Source organism: Muntiacus reevesi, chromosome 2 (assembly GCF_963930625.1).
Source record: "Muntiacus reevesi chromosome 2, mMunRee1.1, whole genome shotgun sequence".
NCBI classification, from domain to species: Eukaryota; Metazoa; Chordata; class Mammalia; order Artiodactyla; family Cervidae; genus Muntiacus; species Muntiacus reevesi.
In genome coordinates, this window is record NC_089250.1 from 193043060 (window position 1) to 193070141 (window position 27082).

General features: G+C 45.4%; 1 protein-coding gene across 3 annotated transcripts in view; it reads right to left on the reverse strand.

Moving 5' to 3' along the window:
• Positions 1-27082, reverse strand: part of MYH11 (myosin heavy chain 11) — a 125928-nt gene that overhangs the window by 55157 nt on the left and 43689 nt on the right. For 2 of the 3 annotated variants that reach the window (XM_065924382.1, XM_065924384.1), the window contains exons 4-9: positions 21897-21924; positions 11275-11377; positions 9685-9705; positions 7371-7463; positions 6350-6413; positions 3228-3326 (exon numbers count right to left, since the gene is read on the reverse strand). In XM_065924382.1, the coding sequence (XP_065780454.1) occupies positions 3228-3326; positions 6350-6413; positions 7371-7463; positions 9685-9705; positions 11275-11377; positions 21897-21924 (408 nt within the window). The remainder of the gene's footprint in view (positions 1-3227; positions 3327-6349; positions 6414-7370; positions 7464-9684; positions 9706-11274; positions 11378-21896; positions 21925-27082) is intronic. The other variant, XM_065924383.1, reaches the window with a different exon arrangement.

Consider the following 27082-nt stretch of genomic DNA (forward strand, 5'->3'; position numbering starts at 1 on the left):
GTTGCCCAAAGCTAACCTGCCTTCAGGAACAAAGCTGTCTGAAAAGTTAGATTAATCTTTATCCATCCATTTATTAAACTTTTATCAAAATTAAACATGCACATTTTAAATATCAGTGACTGAGCTACAGATATGAAGCTGGTACTAACAGCCTGAGAAATGCAACTTGCAGCTTCTGGTCATCACTGGTTGAATAGAATTTGACAGGAATTTCATGAGCATCCCAAGGAAGGAGAAAGGCACCCTTGTTTTGCAACATTCATCAGCATTTGTTCTTGAAGCATGCCAGTTTTCCTTCTCTAATAATCAAATAATTCTCTGGCCATATATGACTTTACTGTATCTTTTTGGGTGTCTAGTTAGCACTGTGATTTTTGTTCTATGTATGTTGTGTAATAGTTGATTTTGTCCTATCCTTATAAAACACGTTAAACTTAACAAATACTTCATGAGAAAAAAATAAATTAGTATCAAAAGGTTTATAATAAAAATACCATTGCTTGTCCCATCCTTTCTCCAACTCCTACCTATGGTAGTTACCTACAGTAACTTCTTTTTATCTCTTTTAACTGTTTTTTCCTGGTAGTTATCACTCTTTCTCTATATAATAGGCTTACTATATACTATACTTATATATCATATTAATGGCTACTTCTAGATATGGGTTAGATACTGCCCATTCACTTCCTGCTATGATAGAAAAAGATTTAGTGCTCTTACAACATCCTCCCTCTTCTCAAACTATTTCTAGCAATCACTGTGTGCCAGGTTACTTCAGTCATGCCCAGCTCTTTGTGACCCCATGGACTGTAGCCCTCCAAGCTTTTCTGTCCATGGGCTTCTTCATGAAAAAATACTGGAGTGGGTTGCTATTTCCTGCTCCAGAGATCTTCCTGACCCAGGGACTGAACCCGTGTCTCTTATGTTTCCTGCACTGGCAGGAGAGTTCTTTATGACCAGTACCACCTAGGAAGCCCCTGTAATAATAGATAAGGCTTATATCAGGGGTTGGCATATCTGGTCTGCTGGTTGTCTTTATAAATAAAGTTTTATTGAAACACAGGCACCCCCATTTCCTTGTCTATTGTCTAGGGCTGCTTTCACGCTACAATGGCAGCCAGTGTTGAGTAGCTGCAATAAAAACCATGCGATTCTCAAAATCTATACGGACTATTTGGCCCTTTAGTAAAAACATTTGCCAACTCTCTGCTCATGACATTTATTAAATATTGTTCTCTATAAAGCTGTATTCTGTAGTTACATTCCTTTGTTGTTATTCACCCCTTTCTCCTTCAAATTTATAATTTATTCTCTTTTTTCTTACACCATTTGCTTTTATGACAAACTCCAACATATCAAGTGTCCTCTTCCAGATCAATCGCTAATTAGGCTGGATTTGATTATACTTTTGGAGGGAATTCAGCAAGATGCTTTACATTTTAAGCAAAGGGCTTTCATGGGTCAAGTCACTTGGAAGCTACTTGATAAAGTCAAGGTTAAATTGACCCAAGATGCCAGTTAACTCAAGCCTTTGGATTAACTGAAATGCTTGATTAAAGTCACAAGGATCTGAGTCTTTGCCAAGATTTCATTATCCAGACCGAGGATATCTTTTAAAATATTCAATTCTCTCTAAAACCCTAACCTCTTCTCAAACCTATCATCAAGTATACAAGTGGTTCCTAGGAATTTTAGTTAGCCTTATCCCTGCTCTATTTCTGGAAGACTGGAGGCAGAGCACAAAACTTGAACCCATTCCCAAACAACCAGACTGTTGACTTTGGTGGCACAGAGATGGAAGGAAAATATAAACATTTCTCTCTGGGCCACCCCACAGCATGTGTGCTGTAACAGCTAGTTTACCTATTTGCCACTGTGTAACATCCATTCCACTCCCCACTTTTACCCAAAATTGCTCCAGATGCCAAGTATCAAGATCAAATCATGAATGCTGCTCCCTCTAGTGGTGGAAGGTTACAATACACCTCATCACAGCAAAGGTACCAGTACACTCATACTTTTGGTAATTTTCTAAGCAAAATAACTTACCCCAGGTCACAAAACTGATGGGAAGCAAAATTTGTACTGTTCTCCTAAAATTTAGGGTTTAAACTTATTACTATAATGTAGAGCATACTATGTACCTATATTGACAGGTATGTTCCTTTTTTCAGAATTTTATATATTCTTGTAAGTTAGTAAAGATGAATTCTTCTGCATGCCTAGAACATATGTAATTTCCTACAGGATCCTGGCATACAGTATAGTGTTTCTGTGTGAAAATTGTTTTTCCTACAACAGAGAGCAGCAAACTACAGCACAGTGCGTATTCCTATTTTTATAAGTAAAATTCTACTGTAATACAGCTATGCCCACTGGTCTAGCATTGCCTACGACTGCTTCTGCATTTACAAAGGCAGAGCTGAGTGGCTGTGACAAAAACCATGTGGCCTACACAGCCTAAGAGATTTACTATCTGGTTCGTTATAGAAAAATATAGTTGACCTGGCCCTTCGAAAAGGCCACTTCAAAGTTACTTTCAAAACAGGTATAACAAAAAGTGCTTGGTTCCACTACAAAATTCCTTATGAACTCAGAATGCATCTTAAATACCTGCAAGTTTTATAAACTTGCAAATATGGCGACTGTCTTTTTAAAATTATTTATTTAATTTACTTTTGGCTGTACTGGGTCTTTGCAGCTGTGTGTGGGCTTTCTCTAGTTGCAGGAGCAGGGGCTACTCTTTGTTGTGATGCACCAGCTTCTCATTGTGGTGGCTGCTTTTGTTGCAGAGCACTGGTTTAGTTGCTCCACGGCATATGAGATCTTCCCAGATCAGGGAACGAACCTGGGCCCCCTGCATTGGCAGGCAGATTCTTATCCACTGCGCCACCAGGCAAGTACCTGGCAATTGTCCCCTCCTAGAAGACACAGATTGTGTCTATTTGGACTTGCCGTCATCCAGTCTAATTATTAATTAGTTAATTATTTCATGCCTAACTGAAACTGACATCTGCTATGCCATACAGTAAATGCTCAGTAAATGAAGATGACTGACAGAAGCCCCACTCACTCACTCAAAGGAGATGAGGAGATGCTGCCCAGAGATGTGTAACTCTTTCCCTGGCACAATCCCAGACTCTGTTTTAATAGTTATCGATTAACCCTGGAAAATGTCGGAATGGAGGGCTAAGGTCTCCCAGCACACGTCCTTGCTAATCACTTACTTCGCATCTTCTCCTTGGCTCCAGCAATCAGATAGTAAAAGATATGGAAGGTCCTCTCGTCTCGGGCTTGGCGAATCGCACGTGACTTTTCCAGCAGATCTGGTTTGAGAGGAGTTAAGAATTCTAGAACTGCCATGCTGGAGAAGACTCTTCAGAGTCCCTTGGACAGCAAGGAGATCAAACCAGTCAATCCCAAAGGAAACCAACCCTGAATATTCATGGGAAGGACAGATGCTGAAGCTGGAGCTCCAATACTTTGGCCACCTGATGTGAAGAGTCGACTCACTGGAAAAGACCCTGATATTGGGAAAGATGGAGGGCAGGAGGAGAAGGGAGCAACAGAGAATGAGACGGTTAGATGGCATCACCAATTCAATGGACATGAATTTGAGCAAACTCCAGGAGATAGTGAAGGACAGGGGAGCCTGGAGTGCTTCAGTCTATGGGGTCACAAAGAGTTGGATATGACTGAGCTACTGAACAAGAACAATACAGAATTAATTCCAGGGATACCACACATGCTTCTCTTGCAGGGAGATGACCTTCCTCCCCAAGCCCTGGCACATCAACTGCTGGAGGGGAAATCTCCAGAACCTGGGAGAAGCTCCCTGGAGAGTTTTGAGGACTCTGATTGCTGAGGCAGATCAACCCATTGGTCCACATGAGCTGACCTTCCAGTTCTGGCTCATAGATCCAAAATGAGACCACTAGGTGCTGCTGGCTGGTCCCAGTGCCAGAGAGAAATGAGAGGAACAAAGGGGGTTAAAAAAGTATAAAAAGACAGGAGTCAAGAGACTCCAGGATGGAAGACTTCTGGGAGGGGCATGAATGAGACGTTTCCCCAACATCCATCACCAAATTCTCTTCTGTACAGTGAACTGTCTTTAGATATTACAGAGTAAAAATTATTACATCCTCTATGGTCTGTTAATCCCTGTGCTGAACGTTGACATGCATTTTCTCGTTTGCTTTCCTTTCTTGGAATACAATTGCTTTTACAATATTGAGTTCGTTTCTGCTATACAACGAAGTGAATCAGCTATAAGTATACATATATCTCTTCTCTCTTGGCTCTTCTTCCCACCCACCTCGGCTCTTCACAGGGCACTGAGCTGAGCTCTCTGTGCCTTACAGCAGGTTCCCATTAGCTGCCTATTTTACACATGGTGGTGTGTATATGTCAATCCCAATCTCCCAATTTGTCCCACCCTCTCTTCTCCCCCACTGTGTCCACCTGTCCATTCTCTGTCTGCATCTCTATTCCTGCCCTGGAAGTAGGTTCATCTGTACCATTTTTCCATTGTCTCATTTAAACCTCACAAACTATTCTAGGAACTAAGAGTGAATATTGTTGGCATTTTCAATACAGGGGAAATCGAGGCCCAGGGAAGCTCGGGGAAGACTCATTTCCCAGGAGGACACAGTTAGGAAGCGCGAAGCCAAGTGTTTGCAGTGGCCGAAACTACCTCAGCCGAGGGGCTGGGCTTCAGAGAGCTGGGTGCCAGTTCTGGCTGACTGAGTGACCTTGACTCAGCTGACTAGCAACCGAGCCTCAGGATATTGTAAACGCGCCCACTGATTAATCTAAGGAGAGCCGTTCTGCTGTGGGGGGAGAGGTGGAGACCATGGGGGCATGGGGATGGTGGGAGCCACACGGGTGGCTGGGTTGTCATACCAGGTGAATTTCCCGCACTAGGTTCTACTTGACTAAAAATCTGCCAAGATGCTAACCACCAAAGAATGAATAATCATTTCTTCTCTGTGTCCTCAGATCCACTGGTTTAGACTGTGTCCTCCCTGCTTTGTTATGTCAGGTCATGGGCACTAATTTATCTCCTCAAGGCCTCATAATTGTGGACTTGCCTGGTGTCTCAGATGGTTAAGAATCTGCTTGCAATGCAGGAGACCAGGGTTCAATCCCTGGGTTGGGAAGATCCTCAGGAGAAGGGAGTGGCTAGGGCCACAAACTCATCTGTAATTCCTGAATCCAGAAACTTCGGAAAACTGAACTCAGCTGGTGGCCGTGCCTGTTCTGAGCCTACACAAGGCTCTTCATGGTCTCTTTATCCCCCACTGGAGACTAGTATGTGTTCTGCTCTATCTCATTAAGTCCTGGCCCAGCTCTGGGGAGGTGGGGATGATGCATGGTCAGGTGACCCCAGCCATAGCCTGAGCCCCCACTGGGATGCATGAGTGGGCACTGGTGGGCTGGTGGAATTCTGATTCCTTAGATTTACAGAAACAGCTTCCGGTTTTCTTTGCCAGAAGCAGGCAGTTCCTCTGGGAGAGTTCTATTTCCACTGACATCCTATTTGTGGGCTGGAGCTGCTCTGTTCCTAAGAAGGACAAGAGGTCTGGGCTTGGCCTTGAACCCTGGCTCGATAAGGATGAAGTGAAGTACTTGTGGATAAGTGGGTGGTCATTTCCTTCTCCGGGGGATCTTGCTGACCCAGGAATCAAACCCAGGTCTCTCACATTGCAGGCAGATTCTTTACCATCTGAGCCACCAGGGAAGCTCTAGCCAATACTTAACTAGCCTTTATTCTGTCATGATTCTAAAAGCTTTAGTGTATTAGCTGCTCAGTCTTGTCCAACTCTTTTGCAACCCCATGGACTGTAACCTGCCAGGCTCCTCTGTCCATGGGATTCTCCAGGCAAGAAGACTGGAGTGGGTTGCCATTCCTTTCTCCAGGGGATCTTCCTGACCCAGGGATCAAACCTATGTCTCCTGCCTTGCAGGTGGATTCTTTACCAATGAGCCACCAGGGAAGTCCTCTAAGAGCATTACATGAATCAGTTCACTTGAGGCAGGTATTATTAGCATCCCCATTTCACTGATGAGGCACAGAGAGGTTAAGTAATTAGCCCAAGATCACTCATCTAGTGAGAGGTCCACCCAGAATCAAATACAGGCTGCTTGAGGTCCCCAAACCGAGGGACCACCACACTACAAGGTTTGCTCTTAAGTGAAAGCAACCCCAAGGAAGAGGTGTTCTGGACGGCACCCAAGTGCTGGAGAGAGAGGTGGCTCTTGTGCCTTTCAGGCCCCCTGGGGGCTCTGGGCAGGAGGTGGGTGGTGCCTGGGTGGGGATCCCAGGTGGCCCAGGCTCAGCAAAGGATACATGTCTCAATGTTGGCTCCCACGATGTAACCCGTGACATCGAAGTTGATGCGGATGAATTTGCCCTGCCAACAGGAAAACACAGTTCACAGTGGGGTCCCCAGCCTCGTCCCTCAACCCCATGCAGCAGGAAAGTAGGGCGAGAGAAATCAGGGAGCATTCGGAGGGGCACCCACAAATCAGCATGGTCCCCCTCATTAATGGAATTCAGATGCAATCTTTCCTATAAATTTCTTCATGCAATTATCTTTCTTAGTCTCCTACAGAGATCCCACTTCTTCTGTACAACAAAATGATTATTGTCTAAGTATCATCAACCACCCAAGTTCAGGGTTCCCCTGACCCCGTTAGGCTCAAGTGAGAAAGGGGAGGGGCCCATGAAGCCTGGGAAAACTGGTGTGGGAAGTTCTGCCTCACTGACTATTGGCCTTTGTGAAGACTGGAACCATGTCTGAATTGTTTGCTGTGATTCTGAGTCCAGTTCAAGATCTGATATACAGTAGGTACTTAATAAAAATGATCCAAATAAATGAAGAGAGAGAATGATGTGTATAAAAATGCCTGTATGGATGTATACAACAAGTGCTTAATAAATATGTTGAAACTTGCAAGTTCTCAGTACACAGTAGGTGCTCAATGCATGTTTTGCTGAATAAATGAATGAGTATTGTATACAAGTGTCTAGCACTTGTATACTAGGTGCTCAATGCTCAATAAATGTTTATTGAATGAATTATGAATGTCAAATTCTAATAGGGAGCTGAGTATACAGCAGGTGCTCAATTAATATTTGTCACATGAATAGTGAATGAATGAATGAGGGAGTGAGAGGTTGGAACACTCACAGGGTGGTCAGTTTAAGACAGGACTGGAGTCACAGAGCGAAATGCAACGCACACCTCCATCCCTTAAGCCTCAGATACCCCGTGCACACACATGCACTCTGAGTTCTCAAGAAGGCAGGAAGGGACATCGGGGGACCCAAGCCTTTTCCAGAAAACTCATGTAGCTTCACCACTTACAAATCGGGAGGAGTTGTCGTTCTTGACCGTTTTGGCATTGCCAAAAGCCTCCAGGATGGGGTTTGCTTGTAGAAGCTGCTTCTCCAGCTCACCCTAAAATTCATTCACATGCAGTTATTAGAGAAGGTGATGCAGGCACTGACGGTTCTGCCCTGGACAGAGGTTGTCAAAAAACTCTGCCCTTAACCATGGGTTCTCTCCTGTCCTATTACCTATCCACTCTGAGACCCCAATGCTAATGTCCAGATTTACTCGAGGATTTCAGAAGAGAAGCAAAGGGATGAGCTCTGTTACAGCTGCGACATCTGTTCCCTAGAAGATAAGGCCTGCTCATCTATGGGACATGCTGAACTCTGGCACTGACAACACGGGGATGTCATTGACATCATAGTGAATCCATGGAATTGTGCAGTGCACAACCTGCCCCACTGTACATGGCAGTCCTGCTGCTGCTGGTGTTTGACAAGCAGCCTTCTTCAAGCTAGACCGCTACAACACTTATGAAGGCTTTAGTGCATTTTTTAAAGTTGCAATTTTTCCTTTCTCAGGACCAGTTTTCAGAAGTCTCCTAGGGAAGACAAATAAGGAATGCAAAAAACCCACCAGGAATACTTTGAACCAACTGCAGAACAAAGCCTCAAAGCGAGTTGTTGCCTGAGCTCCATTCATCAGGTTAAACACAGCTGAGACTGTACACAGCCCACTGGCCCCCTCTGAGGGGGCTCCTGTGCACAAACGCGGTCACGTGATTAATTGTGGCAGGAAAGGGCCAATGAGGTAAATCATGCCAGGAAGCAATGAGCTGCTCTTTGCCTAGCCCCGCAACACGGCAGCTGCAGACTGGCCCAGCGGCTCTCCCGACAGCTCCTCTTACAGGCCAGGCTGGGAAGTGTGGGTCCTAGGGGTTTTCTGTTTTCTCTGCTGGTTCCCCTGTCTGTTTTTTTTTTTTTTTTTTTTTTTTTTTTTTTTAGGGTAACTGGACTAGGCTAAAAAGAACCTGGGAAACATTCTAGAAAGAGAAGGTGAGGGCATGGCTTTTCCCCCTCTGCTGTGCACCAGGAGGGCACCGTGGGTGACTGTCCCTAAAGGAACAGAACAAGAAGCCACTACTTATTTCTGTGTTTATTAGTCACACAAGCCCTCCTCCTTTGCAGATTCCAAAGAAGATGGACAGGAAGTGTCATCTCTCTGAAAATCACAGCCACACTGGAATCCCCATGATTGGGAATGGTGGAAATTTACAAGGAGGGCTTTGCTTGACTAGTGGGGAGAAGACTAAAGGGGTCACTTTTGTCAATACAAACTTGGGGTCTCAGTATCCCCCGAGAAAGTCCCCTTTCTAGAACAGGAGTTCCAGCTGGTGGGGCCAAAAGATCCTTCTCAGGAGATCTGATCCAAGCCACTCATTTTATGGATGATGAGACAGTGACCCAGACAAGTTAAGCGACTTGGCCAAAGTCACACAGGAGCAAATCCCAAAGAAGGAGTCTGATTCTCCTTCTGATGCACTCATGATGCTGCTGCCCACGTCTAACTAAGATGGACTGAGTGTGACCCTAGGGCACGCTAGGACCTCTTGATCTGAGGGTCTCTTTCAGGCTGGGACCCGTACACCAGCCCCCCAAGCTCTGCGTTAAGAGATGAGTTTGTATATGCAGAGGTTTGAGCAGGGCCTGGGTGGGCGTTGCATAGCTGGGGCCTTACCGTGCCACCGAAGCTAGTGCATCGTGAACCCCAAGACTTCCGTTTCTGGAGCCTTGGGTCAAGCAACCGGCATGCAAAGACAGACACGCACTGCACACACATGCAGAGGAAGACACACCGGTGCACAGGAAACAGGCCTCGGGGGAGGAATTCAGGGATGATGGCAGGGCGCGGAGACAAAGGCATGCCACAGCGGTGCCATTAACTGTCAATCAAGCCAGGAAAGCTTCAGGGCCAGAAGGTCCTCAAAAGCTCAACCAGACAGGACAGACATCTCCAGGGCCTTCCAATCAGGGGTACCTCGGTGGTGGACACCTTGGTGGGAAGGGTAAGGCGACGTTCGTTCTGAACTGGGGAAAATCCATTCCAGGCTAGAGGACAACCCTGGGGATTCCGGTGGGAGTCCTGCGGGTGGCGATGCGCCCACACGCCCCACCCCGCCGGGTGGCATCGGACACCCGCAGGACGGTATTTCAGTGCGTTTGTAGGTTCGGGGATCTAGCCCAGTCTACCGTCAGCTACCGGGCTCAGTGGGTGCAACAGGGGCATGCACATCTAAATACACTCCATGCCTCCCGTCCACACCAGGAAAACACTCTCAGTTACTCACGTAGGCAAAAGATGGGCCTTGCTGTGGTTGAACAATACAGTATAAAACAAACGTCAGTATTATTTCCATCACATGTACATCAGGGTCTGGAGAATATACAATTTCAATTTCCCCCCGCCCCCAGACAGCCTGGATTCTCCAAGATCCTCCAACTGAGAAAAGCAGCAGCTTTTCTTGGATTCAATTTCCTCTCTGCTTCGCTTGCTTTCTTTTCTAAATTCTTAAGAGATTCAGACATTTTCAAAGGTTTTTTAAAATTGCTGGGACCAAAGTGCACTCTTTAAAACTACATCTGACGAGACGCTGTCTGAGATACCTTCTCACACGCAGAGAAAAAAAGTGTCTGGCACATAGTAGACGCTTGATAAAGATCCGTCATTAGTATTATTTCTTCCTTTTACTATTCTAGGGAAAGGCAAGGCAGTGGGAGGCAGTGTTTGGCCGCCACGTAAACCCTGGGGCTCTTTGTTCCTTACACCATGCCAGAGGCAGTGTGGATGCTGGATCTCGGGCTTCCTGCACCTGTTGGCGGCAGGAAAGTTCCCCAAGCTACAACCGGGGCTCGTCCCAGATCCCCAAGGGCCTCCAGACAGGCTGGTCTCTGTGGCTTCTCCAGTGTCGCCTCTGAGCCCCAGAAGCTAGATCCAGAGCGGCAGGAACTGGTGACACCCCAAGCCTGCCTCAGGCCTCCACTTTGTCATCCCCCCCACCCAGCCCCAAACCTTTGGAGTGAGGCGCTGGCAGGTCCTTCCAGCAGCCCCATTGCTTGTCGCCTCCACTGAGATAGATGAGGCCAGGCTAAGATCAAGGAGGAAAAGAGGGATGGACCCAGGAAGGGAAGATTCTAAAAAGCTGCTCTTCTTTTCTTTAATTGAACTGTGTCCTTATTTGATGATTTACGATCTCTCTGTCCCATGAGTCCGGAAGTTCAGTGTTTAGAATAACTCAGACTCATCAATGGGCCCCATACTAGCAGTGCCTAGAACACAGTAGCTGCTCAGTCAAGGGCACTGGACCAAAACTCAGATGCTGAGTGACACCCATGTTTCCATCCCCTGGGGTTCCTATTGGAGGCACGTGTGGAGGAAGGACAGGTATGCCTCAACACTAGGGAATTACAGCGATTTAGTTAAGGCAGGGCTCTCTATCAGGGGTGACTGCACCCCCCAGAGGGCACCTGACTTTCTTGGTCGTCATACCTCAGGGGAGGGGCTGCTACCTGCCTCCAGTGGGGTGCTGCTAAAAAGCCTCCAGGGCACAAGACAGCCCCACCACAGAGAACTATCCAGTCCAAAAAGACAGTGATGCCGCAAGCGAGAAGCTTTGATGTCAATCAAAACTCCTCCTCCCAGTTCACAAAACAGGAGACGATCCTGGCCAAAGTGAGGAATCGCCTAGACCCAACAGGACCACCCAGGAAGAAGAAAAGTCCCTTCAGTGATCTGTCAGGGGAGGGACAGGGAAACACAGTCCTGAGTCCTTATAACGCGGAGCCCTGGCCTTCCCAGTGGTGCTCTCTCTACCTGGTCAGCCCTCGAGCCCGAGGCCCATCTGCCAAGCTGTGGCCAGACGACAGGGGCTGCCACTCACCGTGATGCTTGTATCCTTCTTGCCCTTGTGGGAGGAGGCCACCATGGCCAGGTACTGGATGACTTTCTTGGTGTTTTCTGTTTTCCCAGCTCCGGATTCGCCTCTGAAAGACAAGAGATCAGTGACCCACCGGAACAGTAATACACTAGCAACTGATGGAATAACCAGTTGGGTGTTGTTTATCTTATCAGGTGTTCTGTGGCATCCTCCCACAGCTCCATGTCTTTGCCAGATGGGGAAACTGAGGCTCCCAGAGGGGAGGAGACTTGTCCACCACTGGCAGGGAGCTGGACTGGGCTTCAAATCCTGCTCCTATCTCAATCTACTCCTCCTGAGGGGAGGCAGGAAAGGATGTAGATGAAAAGAGCAAAAGAAAACCTGAGTTTCCCTACCAAGGTCCAAACAGGTTTATTTGGAACTGTCTACTTAAAAAAAACAAAAACAACACTTTGTTTTTTAGAGAAGTTTTAGATTCACAGCAAAATTGAGCAAGAGGTACACAGCATTCTTAGATCTCCCTGCCCCTTGACAACCTCCCCCACCATCAACATCCCCCGCAAGAGTGGTACGCTTGCTACAATCAATGGACCCACTTTGGTGCATCATCACCCAAAGCCCACGGTTTATGTCAGACTTCACTCTTGTTGTTGCACATTCTAGGGGTTTTGACAGCTGCATAATGATATGTATCCATTATTATAGTATCTACAGAATAGCTTTATTAAAAATTATCTACTTTAAAGACATCATTACCCTTGTTAGAGATGAGAAGATCGGGCAAGAGACTGCCTTCCAGGATGGATGTAATCTCAGAGTACTAAGATATAAGGTAAAAGTTTTAGAAATGTCCCTTACAAAGAAGAAGAAGGAAGAGGAAAAGAACAAGGAGAAAAAAGTGGGGAAAGGAGAAGGAGGACAAACAGGGAAATAAAAGTGGTTATTCCATCAGCCACTGGACCCACATAAGCCCCTTCGTCCTCTAGAGAGCTCACTCGAAGGGTCAGGTGGCTAGCTAATGATTTCAGCTAAATATCAAAGGATAAACCTAGTTGAAGTGAGTCGTGCTAAAGTGTAAATGACTGGTAAGTTTATATCAGCAGGGTGTTGTTTGTCTTATCAAAAGAATGCTCCCAGAATATGAACAGTGGTTTTTTATTTTTATTTTTTTAATCAAAACGGCTTCTTGAACCAGCTACACCTCTCTTGGCCACCTGAGGTCACAGTGATGGAATTGTTCAATCAAAGGATTCTAGACTGCCTCTGACTCCCACTCTTCTTAGGAAAAGGGAAAGATGACCTCAACTAAATCTTTCCTCCTTTCTTGTCCTCTCCTCTGATTTTCTTTTTTTGTTTGTTTTTTATTTTTCCTTCCTTTGCCTAGACTCACATTTGCTGAGCTCACTGAATATTCTGAAATGCGCTAATTTTTTTAAAGTCTGAATTCATCTACCCTGAGGTCGGGTCAAGGTTCTCCATGCTGAACCAGCGCCACCAGTGCTAGTGTGGTGCTTGTTCTTTTTACCTAATTAGGAAATAAAATAATAAAAGAAATTAACTTGCTCTGCCAGGGGCCCATTAATAACTTTGTTCATGGAAGGAAAGGAGGAAAGAAGGGAGGGCTGAGGAGAAAGCAAGGGAAAAAGAAGGAAAGAGAAAGAGAAAGGGAGGGATAAAGGGAGAGAAGTAAGAAGGTGGAGGAAGGAAAGGAGAGAGAGAAGGCAGGGAGGCAGGGAGGGAGGGAGGAAAAGATACATATGCCCTGAACTGTCAGACCCAATCCCATGGGCCACCGTCCAGGAAGCAAGAGTGAGGTCTCCAGGAAGGTTAAAACATCACACCACATCTCATGGCAGTATTAACACTGTCCACTACCCAATTCCTAATGGTCTTTATTCCCAATGGTCACATTATTTCACGTGGCCTCAGAGGCACTTTTTGAGATGGGAGCTACTGAGGCACTATCCTCATTTTCTTGAGAAGGAAAACTGAGTCCAAATTTTTTTTTCTTTAATTTAAGGAGAGCATTGATTTTTGGGGGGAGTGGAGGCCCTGTGTTAATTGTTTCACATGCATTATCTCCTTTACCTCCACTCCCCCAATCCTGATGGGAGGACATATCACTTTCCTGTTATTACAGGATAGGAACTTGGGACCAGAGTGAGTAAGCAACTTGCCCAAAGTCACACACCAAGGCAAGAGCACCCTCAGTACTGAAATCAGGTCTCTGGTTCCAATGTAATCAGGATTCTTCCTATGACATTTCGCCAAGTCTGTCCATGACACAGACCCAACCCTCTAAGAACATGCTTTTCAAGGTCTGAGGAAAGGAATAGGGAATGGGAATTGATATTTGTTGAAGACCTACTCTAGGCTACTGGGCTCAGAAATCTTTTTATTTAATTCAACAACCTAATGAAGGAGTCACTGATTATTCCTATCACCCACCTGGGGAAACTGAGGCTCAGAGAAGTTGAAGTGTTCTAGGTCACAATTTATGTTATCACACAGATCAGAAATAAAGGAGTAAGATTTGTACATGGGTCAGGTTGATGCCAGAGCCCATGTTCTGCCCCCTACCCTTTTATTTTTAAAGTGAGAAAAGGGGATGCAATGCAGGAATACAGAGCAAAGCCCTGACCCATCAAGGAGTTATTCCATATGTTCTGGGAGCCTTCACTTGCCTTAATAGGCCCTTATTGAAAATCTGCACAGGTACCAATGAGCCAAGCCACTCAGTCATTTACACCTTAGTGTGAATTACTTCTTTTAGGATAATGTCAGAACCCTTGATAAACATCACCCCAAACTGAGGGGGCTAGGTTCTGATCAGAGCAAGAAAGAGAAAATCTGAGTGTGGGAAACCGCCTATGTAACTGGTCCTGAGTCCATTCAGATCCAAGACAAGAGTCAGGACAGCTGTGCACACACTGACCCCAGATCATTACAGCCCCCCCTTTCCCGCCACGATTTCCTGGTCTTTCACCTCACAAGGGGGGGAAGTGAGACACAGACTCTGGGAACCTGCTTCTCCCCACGTGGCTGCTTGGCTCAACAGTCTCCAAGTTTTATTGATAAAAATAAATTGTCCTGGGAGGTTCTGCCAAAGTAAACAACCCAAGCTCCAGGCTCATGGGCGTCTAAAGATTGATGCACTCAGGGCTGCTTCAGAAACATCAATATCTTTGCTGCTCTGACCCCAGACTCTGGGAATAAAGATGCCCTCTTGGTCAGTGCACCCTAAACTTCAGTCCAATTTTTTTTTTTTTTTTTTTAATTTTAGGCTGCACTGGGTCTTCACTGCTGCAGGCAGGCTTCAGTTGCTGAGGTGCATGGGCTTAATTGCCCTGAGGCAGGGGGGATCTTCCTGGACCAGGGACTGAACCTGTGTCCCCTGCTTTGGCAGACAGATTCTCAACCACTGGACCACTAGGGAAGTCTCTCCGTCCTGTTTCTTAGGGGACTTTGAGTCCAGCTCCCTCATCCTTGAGGAAGACTTGGCCTCATGACCATATATGGCCTCCTGGCCTTGTAATTACCCTACTGCCAAGCCCTTTTAACCAGTCCAGGCTCAGCAGTTGGAAGAGGCTACCCAATGGCCGCTTAATCCCTCAGCCCCCAGCTGGGCTGGATTCATGGGTGTGTGACCTGTCCAGTTCCACGGGGACTCCCCTTAAGGAGGGTCCTGTGCTTGATTTAACACTCTGATGTTGTGATCTTGAACTGCTTAATAATTTCTGAACAAGAGCCTTAGCTTTCTCATTTTGCATCATTTAACAAATCAGGTAGTTGGTCCTAGCTCCCACGGTGAAACACCATTTCTGAGTCATTTCAGCTGTGGTCTGCCCTTGGTAGCAAAGCCAAAGTGTCTCTGAATCTGTCAGTCCCTAGTCCTCGTGTGACTCCCACCCCTGTAAGCAGCAAAGTTCTCCGGCGTTTGTGCTGTCCAACTCCTACACATCCTGCAAAGCTCCCTTAGGCACTGCCTTTATTTTGAGTACTGCCTCGAGTTCCCCAGGCAAAAGCAGTGCCTCTTTCCCCTGCAGCATCAATCAGCAGAGCAACACAGTGGGCTCCGGGGCCAGACTTCCTGAGTTCAAATCCCTGCTCTGCCCTGTGTGATTATGGGCAAGTCATTTAACTACTCCCATAAACAGTATGAAAAGGCAAAAAGATATGACACTACTAACCCCCAGGTTAGTAGGTGGCCAATATGTTACTGAGGGAGAACGGAGAAACAGCTCCAGAAAGAATGAAGAGGCTGGGCCAAAGCAGAAACACTGTTCAGTTGTGGATGTGCCTGGTGGTGAAAGTAAAGTCCGACGCTATAAGGAACAATATTGCATAGGAACCTGGAAGGTTCAGTAATCTGGATGTGGTCAAGCAGGAGATGACAAGACTGAACATTGATATTTTAGGAATCAGTGAACCAAAATGGATAGGAATGGGCAAATTTGATTCAGATGACCATTATATCTACTACTACGGGCAAGAATTCCTTAGAAGAAGTGGAGTAGCCTTCATAGTCAACAAAAGAGTCTGAAATGCAGTACTTGGATGCAATATCAAGAACAATGAATGATCTTGGTTCGTTTCCAAGGCAAACCATTCAATATCACAGTAATCCAAGTCTATGCCCCAACCAGTAATGCCAAAGAAGTTTAAGTTGAATGGTTCCATGAAGCCCTACAAGATCTTCTAGAACTAACACCAAAAAAAAAAAAAAAAGATGTCCTTTTCATTACAGGGGACTGGAGTAACAGGCAAATTTGGTCTTGGAGTACAAAATGAAGCAGGGCAAAGGCCATCAGGGTTTTGCCAAGAGAACGCACTGGTCATAGCATACATCCTCTTCTGATAACACAAGAGATGACTCTACACATGGACATCACCAAATGATCAATACTGAAATTAGATTGGTTACATTCTTTGCAGCCAAAGATGGAGAAGCTCTATACAGTCAGCAAAAACAAGACCTGGACCTGCTTGTGACTCAGATCATGAGCTCCTTGTTGCAAAATTCAGGCTTAAATTGAAGAAACTAGGGAACAACCACTAGATCATTCAGGTATGACCCAAATCAAATTCCTTATGACTATACCAGTTTCTCCAGTGGCTTAGATGGTAAAGAATCTATCTGCAATGCAGGAGACCCAGGTTCAATCTGTGGGTCAAGAAGATCCCTTGGAGAAGGAAATGGCAACCCACTGTAGTATTCTTACCTGGAAAATCCCATGGACAGAATGGGTTGCAAAGAGTCAGACACAACTGAGCAAGTAACACTTTCACTTTATGATTATATAGTAGAGGTGACAAATAGTTTCAAGGGTTATATCTGATAGAATGCCTGAAGAACTATGGATGGAGGTTCATATCATTTTATAGGAGATGACCAAAGCCATCTCCAAGAAAAAGAAATGCAAAAAGGCAAAATGGTTATCTGAGGAGGCCTTACAAACAGCTGAGAAAGTAAGAGAAGTGAAAGGTCAAAGAGAACTGAATGCAGAGTTCCAAAGAACAGCAAGGAGAGATAAGAAAGCCTTTGTTAAGTAAACAATGCAAAGAAATAGAGGAAAACAATAAAATGGGAAAGACTAAATATCTCTTCAAAAAAAAAAAATTAGAGACCAAGGGAATATTTCAAGCAAATATGGGCACAATAAAGGACAGAAACAGTATGGCCCTAACAGAAGCAGATATTAAGAAGAGGTAGCAAGAATACACAGAAGAGCTATATAAAAAAAGGTCTTAATGACTTGGAAAACCACAATGGTGTGATCATTCACCTAGAGCCTGACATCCTGGAATGTGAAGTCAAGTGGGTTTTAGGAAGCATCACTACGGACAAAGCTAGTGGAGGTGATGAAATTCCAGCTGAGCTATTTCAAATCCTAAAAGATGATGTTGTGAAAGTGCTGCACTCAATATGCCAGCAAATTTGGAAAACTCAGCAGTGGCCACAGGACTGGAAAAGATCAGTTTTCATTCAAATCCCAAAGAAGGGCAATGCCAAAGAATGTGCAAACTACCCACACAATTGCGCTCATTTCACACACTAGCAATGTAATGCTCAAAATCCTTCAAGCTAGCCTTCAACAGTATGTGAACCAAAAATTTCCAGATGTACAAGCTGGATTTAGAAAAGGCAGATGAACCAGGGATCAAATTGCCAACATCCACTGGATCATAAAAAAAAAGGAAGAGAATCCCAGAAAAACATCTACTTCTGCTTCATTGACTACGCTAAAACGTTTGACTGTGTGGATCACAACAAACTGTGGAAAATTCTCAAAGAGATGGGAATACCAGATCTCCTTACATGCCTCCTGAGAAACCTGTATGCAGGTCAAGAAGCAACAGTGAGAATCAGACATGGAACAACAGACTGGTTCAAAATTGGGAAAAGAGTAAGTCAAAGCTGTACATTGTCACCCTGCTTATTTAACTTATATGCAGAGTACATCATGTGAAATGCTGGGCTGGATGAAGCACAAACTGGAATCAAGATTGCTGGGAGAAATATCAATAACCTCAGATATGCAGATGACACCACCCTAGTGGCAGAAAGCAAAAAGGAACTAAAGAGCCTCTTGAGGAAAGTGAAAAAGGAGAGTAAAAAAGCTGGCTTAAAACTCAACTTTCAGGAAACTAAGATCATGGCATCCAGTTCCATTACTTCATAGTAAATAGATGGGAGAAAAATGTAAACAGTGACAAACTTTATTTTCTTGGGCTCCACAATCACTATGGATGGTGACTGCAGTCATGAAATTAAAAGATGCTTATTCCTTGGAAGAAAGCTATGACAAACCTAGACAGTGTATTAAAAAGCAGAGACATCACTTTGTCAACAAAGGTCCATCTAGTCAAAGCTGTGATTTTTCCAGTAGTCATGTATGGGTGTGAGAGTTGGACCATAAAGAAGACTGAGTGTCAAAGAATTGATGCTTTTGAACTGTGGTGTTGGAGAAGACTTTCGAGAGTCCCTCGGACAGCAGGGTGATCCAACCAGTCAATCCTAAAGGAAATCAACCCTGAATATTCATTGGAAGGATTGATGCTGAAGCTGAAGATCCAATACTTTGACCAACCTGATGGGAAGAGTCAACTCATTAGAAAAGACCCTGATGCTGGGAAAGATTGAGGGCAAGAGGAGAAAGGGGCAGCAGAGGATGAGATAGTTGGATGACAACACTGACTCAATGGACGTGAGTTTGAGCAAGCTCAGGGAGTTGGTGATGAACAGGGAAGCCTGGCATGCTGCAGTCCATTGGGTCGCAAGGACTCAGACATAACTAGGTGACTGAACAACAACAATTATTACTGAGGTCAACTTGAATCTACTTTCATATTAAATAGTATGAATTATTCTGAGGTCAACTTGAATCTACTTTCATATTAAATTATACGAATCATTCCAGATTTTGATGCTCTTTGAAAATTTCTTGCAATTCTTGTAACTGACCAGTGTGTGTGTATGGCAGGAACTGAGGGCTCAGTCATCTATGAGAAACTTTCTAGGCCCAAAGTTCTGGGATTGAGGTTGTAAACAGGCGGCCCCACTGGCAAAGCCAGCCCACCCATGGATTTTATTTGGCTGATGCTCTGTGTATGTATGTTCATGTAAATTAGGTGCAAATATTTAAAAATTGAATATTTCACCTAAAAACCTAAATTTCCAGCTTCTGTTGCAATGTAGAAGAGTCTGGCAACACTGGACCTACTTTCTCTCCTGGAAACAATGAACAGAAAAGGGATAGCAACTCGCCCCCAACCCTCAGATGGGTCATCTTCTGCAGTTCACCACACTCCCCACCATCCCCTACTGTCTTACACCCAGGCCTTCTCGCACATTAACAGTACTTGGTTGGCTTTGATTGGCCCTTGGGTTTGCAACCACAGTCCTAGATGTCCCATAGTGGCTCTTCTCAGACAGAGGGCTTCTGCTGGGAGACACACTCTGGCCAAACTGATGTCTCAAGTTTTTAAAATAAAACACACTCTATCTGATCCCAGTGCCTCTGCATTTGCTGTAAACTCTTCCCCTCTTTTCTTCATTGTCTCTGCTGAAATAGCACTTCTTCCAAGAAGCTCTTCCCTTCTCCCAGTTAGAATCTCTCTGATTTACACATTCTCCTAGTTCCAAACATGTCTCATTCTTTGTCATTTTCAGTTTGTAATTACACATTTACTTGAGTGATTTGCTGGGAAAGATTGAAGACAAAAGGAGAAGCGAGTGGCAGAGGTTGAGATAGCTGGATAGCATTACCAACTCAATGAACATGAGCTTGAGCAAACTCTGGGATATAGTGAAGGACAAGGAAACCTGGTGTGCTGCAGTGCTTGGGGCCGCAAAGAGTTGGACACAGTTGAGTGATTGAACAACAATAATTTTTTAAGTTTCTGAAAAGGTAGTTCTTTCACAGACTCAAACAGCAGATTCAAGCAGTACCAAAGGGAAGAATGTAATTATTATTCTAGTGGCTGTTTTCCCTCTTGAGAAGAGGGGTCAAGTTTATTTTGGATTCTTTCCTATATGCCAAGTATCACCAGTGGAACTGGCTCATACAATCTGTTGAATAGTGAGTGAGGACAGGAGTGGGTGTAGGGGGACAAAAGAAGGAGGGTGTATTCGTTTCCCAATGCTGCTTTAACAAATTACACAAACAGTGGCTTAAAACAACACAAATTGATTATCCTGCAGTTCTGGAGGGCAGAAGTCTGACATGGATGGTACTGAGCTAATACCAAGATGTCAGCAGGGTTGTGTTTCTTTCCAGGAACACCAGGGGAGAGTCTGTTTCCTTGCCTTTTCCAGCGTCTAGAAGCTGTTTTCATTTTTGGCTTCCTCCACCTTTAATGCCAGCAATGGTGGGTGAAGTTCTTCTCACATTGCATCTGCCTCTGACTCCCCAGATTCCTCCCTCTTCCACTTGTAAGGACCCTCTGATTACCCTGGACTTGCCTGGATGGTGTAGACTCCCCCCTGTTGTAAGATCAGCTGATTAGCAACCTTAATGCCATAGCAAGTTCCATTCTCCTCTGCCTTGTCACCTGACACATTCACGAGTTCTGGTGATTAGGAGGTGGCAATCTTTGAGGGACCACTACAGGTACTTTTAGTGCACATTGTTTTATTGCAGTTCACAGATATCATGTTTTTCACAAATTAAATATTTGTGGCAACCTTGCATCAGCATTTCTCCAACAGTGTTCGTTCACTCCATATCTTTGTGCCACCTTTTGGTAATTCTTATAATATTTTGAACTGCTTCCTTATTTTTCTATTTGTCATGATGATCTGTGATCAGTGATATTTTATCTCATCTACTGCAAAAAGATTACAACTCCCTGAAGGCTCAGATGATAGCTAAGATTTTTTAGCAATGGGTATTTTTTTTAATTAGAAGACAGTTACTTTTCATATTGTGATGGTTTTTGCCATACATCAACATGAATCAGCATTAGGTATACATATGTCCCTTCTTTCTTGAGCCCTTTCTCACCTCCCTGCCCATCCCACCCAGCTAGGTCATCACAGAGCACTGGCTTTGTGTTCCCTGCATCACACAGCAAACTCCCACTGGCTATCTATTTGACATATGGCGATATATATGTGTCAGTGCTATTCTCGCCAATCATCCTATCCTCTCCTTCCCTCACTGTGTCCAAAATGTCAGTGTCTCCTTTGCTGACCTGCAAGTAGGATCGTCAATACTGTCTTTCTAGATTCCATATATATGCATTAACATACGATACTGGACTTTCCCTTTCCTTCTTTCTGTTACTCACACTACTCCGTATAATGGGCTCGAGGTTCATCCACCTCATTAGAACTGACTCAAATGGGTTCCTTTTTATAGCTGAGTAATATGCCAAGCAACCGGTATTTTTAAATTAAGGTGTATACATTGTTGTTCTTAGATATAACACTGTCGCACACTTAGTAGACTATAATATAGTGTCAACACAACTTGGATATGTACTGAGAAACCCAAAAATTTGCGTGACTTGCTTTACTCTGATATGTGCTTTATTGCAACAGTCTGGACTAAGCCTAGGCTATCTCTGAGCAATACCTGCATTCTGCCCACCCCAGGAGAGATTTTCCTGAATCCTGAAAATTCTCTGAGTGATTCTAAACTGAGTTCATATCTTCTGACTATGTATCCAGGTCTTCAAAGAAATAATGATACCGACCACTAAATACAGAACAATGTGGCTACTTGTGAAATTTTAGGGTAACAGTTTAACACAAGCCAAGCCTTCCTCACTAATGGAGATGCCATCTACTTTCATAGAGCTACTACAGACTTACATGCAATTCTGTCTGTAAATTATTTAGTTCAGGGCCTAGTACACAGTGAATGCTCAATAAATGCTGGTTTTAAAGAGGGGGGCAGTGCAGAACAAGATGGCACCAGGTATCATCTGCAGTTTAGGGCTGCTGGCCTCAGCATCAGAGCATTTGTACAACAAATGTTTCATGACCACTGCTCTGTGCTGGGGATAGGGTGGTGCATGGAACATCAAACAAATCAAACAGCCCTGTTCTCATGGACCTTCTTCTTTAATAGGTTGGATCTTACTCAAAAAAAAACAGAAGAAAAAGCAGCTTCACTTACGTGCAGAGAATGGACTGGTCCTCCCGATCTGAGAACAAAAAGAAAAAAAAGAGCCACGAGTTAGAATCAGCTCTGAGTTGAGGGTCTGGATATGCTGCCGCCCGGGACTCCCATTTAAGCTCCTATACCCTGGCCCCTCTGGGGGTGACAAGGGGCCAGCTGAGCTCATTTTCCAGGGCATAGGGGACAAGACCAAAGACAAGAGGGCAACAAAGCCCTGGAGGCAGCCCCAGAAAGATGTTGGAATCTGACCCATTCAGGAGACAGTGAGCATCCCAGCCCCACCCACTCAGAGTGGAGGGGGGTTCCCAGGAGACCCACTCTGTACAGATGAGGTCACAGACAGAACACCGACTTTGGATCCAGACAGACTGGGTTTCCTTTTGGCCACTTCCCAGCTCTGTGGCCTTGGGCGAATATTCTTAACCTCTCCAAGCCTCAGTTTCTTTATCTGGCAGTGGACATTTTTGGCTTGAAAATCCAGTATGCTTTCCCTCTTCTTCTGGCAAGAGTATCCTATGTTCCTTAAGGAGACGTGTCCAGGGGACTTCCCTGGTGGTCCAGTGGTTAAGACTCTGAGCTTTCAATGCAAGGGGTGTAGGTTTGATCCCTGATCAGAGAACTCTGATCCCACATGCCAACAGAACAACAACAAAAAAGGAGACACGTCCCCTGCACCACTCCACTCCCATTATCATGTACTGTCTTGGTGGGACTGACCCACAAGCTCTCCCAGCCAAGAGGCAACAATGTTTCCCAGGCTGTGACAATCAGATTCTCTGAGCTAAAACTCCAACCTGGGTCAAGGATGGAGAAGCACAGAGGGTGGGCAGAGCCCTGAGGGGGCCTCACTTCCTGCCCCGCAGAGCCCAAGCAGCCCCTAGTTTCTGACATTTTCTGAGGCTGGCTCCCCACTCTTCCCACTCATTTGTGAGCTCCCCAACACTCCTCCAGAAATTCCTTTCCAAGATAAGGTCTCTGTCGCTTAGCACCAGAGAACCCTGGTGGACGCAGAGGGCATCGTGAAACTACATGTGATTAAGCAGATGTGACAAATTATCTTTCACTCTTAAAGTGACCTCAGGCGGTGGCGCCGAGATCCCCTATGAGGGTCATGGGTAAGGTGATAGGCTTCAACCGTTGGTCAGTTAACCATAACCGAGAAAGCACATCTGCTGCTGGGCAATGATGATGCAGCTTTTAAGTTCATTCCTGGCTTCGACCCCACCTTCACATCGCTCAGCCTCTCCTGATCAAAGATCTCCCTGGATCTAGGGATGTCTTCCTCCAAAGCCATTCTCAGAGTGATCTTTCTGACATGCTGAGCTACCCGAACGCTCTGCTCCTCAACACTCATCCACTTTGAAAGTCTCTGAAAATGTTAAAACATAAATTTACCATGTGACCCAGCTATTCCACTCCTGGAAATCTACCCAAGAGAATAAGACTAACACAGGAAGGCCCACAGCAGAGGTATCATACCAACTAAAAAGTGGAAACAGCCCACATGTCTATCTGCTGGTGAATGGATAAATAAGATGTGGTCTATCCACCCAATGAAATATTATTCAGTCATAAAAACAATGAAGTCCTGATACAGATTACACTGTGGATGACTGTCAAAAACATGGTGTTAAGTAAGTCTGCCACAGAAGGCTGCATACATATCGTATTATTCCACTTACATGAAATGTGCAGGAGAGGTAAATGCATAAAGATAGGAAGTAGATTAGTGGTTACTGAGGGCTGGAGTGGGGTGACTGCAAACAGGTATGAGAGATCATTTGGGGGCTTGGAGACTGGATTGTGGTGATGCTTACATAACTCAATTTACTAAAACTCACTGCATTTTACACTTACAGTGGGTGAATTTGGGGTATGCAAGTTTTATCTTAAGTTGTTTTTAAACATGTCCATGTCCCCCAGGGCTCTTACATGAGGCCCAGACTCCTGAACATGACATCAAGACCTCCCATGACTGGCTCTGCCCACCTCCCCAGCTTCGGCATCTCTATGTCCCTCACTCTCAGTTTCCAGCAACCCCACCCAGATCAACCCCCAATCACACTCTGTGCCTTTGCTCAGGCCATTCCTGTTGCCTAGCAGGTCTTTCTCTTCTTTCCTGGCTACTTCCCTCAGTCTCAAAGATAATACCTCTTCCAAGAAGTCTTCCCCATAGCGATGAAACCAGGAGGCAGCTTGGCTATAAGTCTCTGACAACACCCCTAAGCTATCACAGTAGTCAGCTTTGCTAGAGAGAAGAAGCCCCAGGAAGAGCCCCTCAGTTCATTTCAGTTCAGTTCAGTCGCTCAGTCGTGTCCGACTCTGCGACCCCATGAATCACAGCACGCCAGGCCTCCCTGTCCATCACCAACTCCCGAAGTTTACTCAAACTCATGCCCATCAAGTTGGTGATGCCATCCAACCATCTCATCCTCTGTCGTCCCGTTCTCCTCCTGCCTCCAATCCCTCCCAGCATCAGGGTCTTTTCCAATGAGTCAGCTCTTCGCATGAGGTGGCCAAAGTACTGGAGTTTCAGCTTCAACCTCATTCCTTCCAATGAACACCCAGGACTGATCTCCTTTAGGATGGACTGGTTGGATCTCCTTGCAGTCCAAGGGACTCTCAAGAGTCTTCTCCAAAACCACAGTTCAAAAGCACCAATTTTTCGGTGCTCAGCTTTCTTCACAGTCCAACTCTCACATCCATACATGACCACTGGAAAAACCATAGCCTTGATTAGACAGACCTTTGTTGGCAAAGTAATGTCTCTGTTTTTTAATATGCCATCTAGGTTGGTCATAACTTTCCTTCCAAAGAGTAAGCATGTTTTAATTTCAAGGCTGCAGTCACCATCTGCAGTGATTTTGGAGCCCAAAAAAATAAAGTCTGACACTGCTTCCACTGTTTCCCCATCTATTTCCCATGAAGTGATGGGACCAGATGCCATGATCTTAGTTTTCTGAATGTTGAGCTTTAAGCCAACCTTTTCACTCTCCTCTTTCACTTTCATCAAGTCTTTTTAGTTCCTCTTCACTTTCTGCCATAAGGGTGGTATCATCTGCATATCTGAGGTTATTGATATTTCTCCCAGCAATCTTGATTCCAGCTTGTGCCTCTTCCAGCCCAGAGTTTCTCATGATGTACTCTGCATAGAAGTTAAATAAGCAGGGTGACAATATACAGCCTTGACGTACTCCTTTTCCTACTTGAAACCAGTCTGTTGGTCCATGGTCTCCATCAAATAATCTGACTGCCTTCAAGCCCCCCTTGAGAGGAATCCTAGAGCTGTCACTGGTTCCTACCCATCACCAAGACACGCCTCCACTTCCACAGCCCCTAAGTTGCCTGAGTGCCCTGTCCCAGGCTGGCACTTTTGTTCCTTGTGCCTCTGCGCCCACAGAATTATGAATTCCTCATAAGCAGAAACATCCAGATCTGGACCTCACTTCCCTCAGCTTCCAGGAAACTGAGGTCAATTGCCCAACCCCTAAGCCCCTCACACAGGGAAGGTATAGTCTGGCAAGCACTGAAAAAAGCCAACCCCAAACCTGAAGACGAGCTTCTTGATGGGAAAGTTCAACACACATGCAAAAAATTGAGACCAGTGACTTCCCTGGCAGTCCAGTGGTTAAGAACCTGCCTCCCAATGCAGGTGACTTGGGTTTGATCCCTGGTTGGGGAACTAAGATCCCCCATGTCATGGGGCAACTCAGCCTGCCTGCTGTGGCTAGAGAGGCCAAGTGCTGCAATGAAAGAGCCTTCATGGGCCACAGTTGCCTGTAGGGGCTATCTTTAGAGGGTTCGGGATGGTTCCACTCAGGCGAGTTTGGCCTCTGAGCTGAGGGCCAATGGGAGGTCCTTGCAGGGAGAAAGGCCACAGGAAAGAGGCAGCTCAGCCTTTGGCATGAGAACTTTCCATCACCACAAAGTCCCATTTCTGGTCCAGCTGCACTGATTCCCATCAGGCCAACATGCTCTGTCTCCTGCCTCTGCCTCTGACCTTGGGCTGATCCACAAATTTCAAGAGCAGCCATATCAGAAACCCGCACATGTGTGCCCAAGGACAAATGCTTAAATTGGTCACTGCAGCAATATCAGTCAAAGCAAAAGGCCAGAAAGGAGTGATTTTGAGGTAGACAGATGATGGACTGTCTCCACCCATCTGCTTTCAGGACAGAGGTGGCCTTTCCAGCAGCCTTGGGAAACCTGAGCCCAGAAGACAAGAGATTGACAGGGTCCATGCCTATCTGGAGACTTTTCCTCCAGGTCCCCAGGAGAGGAAGTGGCTCCAAGGGGAAGGCTTGGCAGCTGCCAGGGCAGCTCCATGCTGGGCGCTACCAGGGGACCTCCAGCCTGAGACATTCCCATCAGAAACACACCACTCCAAGCGTGGGAAGCTAACTGTGTTGTGGTTAGTTAGGGGCAGGGGGGCTCGGTGTGCGTATTGCTTGCTGACCTGAGACCAACTTCCCCGGGCTTTCTAGCTGATTCCTTCCCTGAGCCTGAGCTCATGTCTGACACAAGAGAGCAGAGTTCTAAGAATATGCAAAGAAGTCCTCCAACCCAAGCTTTGCACACGCTGTTTCTTCTTTTTTACCCCAATGAGGTGAAAATCACATAAACATAAATTAAACCATGTAGAAGCGAACAACACAGCGGCAGGTAGTACCTTCACAAAATCGTGCAACTCACACCTCTGTCTAGTTCCCAAACATTCTCACCAACCCCCAATAAAACCCCACACCCATTAAACAGTCACTCTCCATCCCCTGCACCCATTAACCCCTGGCAACCACTGATCGGCTCTCTGTTTCTATGGATTTACCTATTCTGAACATTTAACACAAACACAAGTGGTCTTTTGTGTCTGGTTTCTTTCACTTAGCATGATGTTTCTGAGGTTCATCCCTATTGTAACATGTATCCGAACTTCATTCCTTTTTATGGCTGAGTAGTCCTCCATTGTGGGCAGATCTCATTTTGTGGTTCCACTCATCCATTGATGGGCCTTTGGGTTGTTTCTACTAGCTTTTGGCTATTGTGAACAGTGCTGCTATGAGTATTCAAGTACAAGGTTTTGTTTGAGCACCTGTTTTCAATTCTTTGGGGTATATATTCTAGTTGATTCTTGAAATATCACCCTGAGGGTCACCTCCTCTATAATATTTTCTCTGACCCCATAC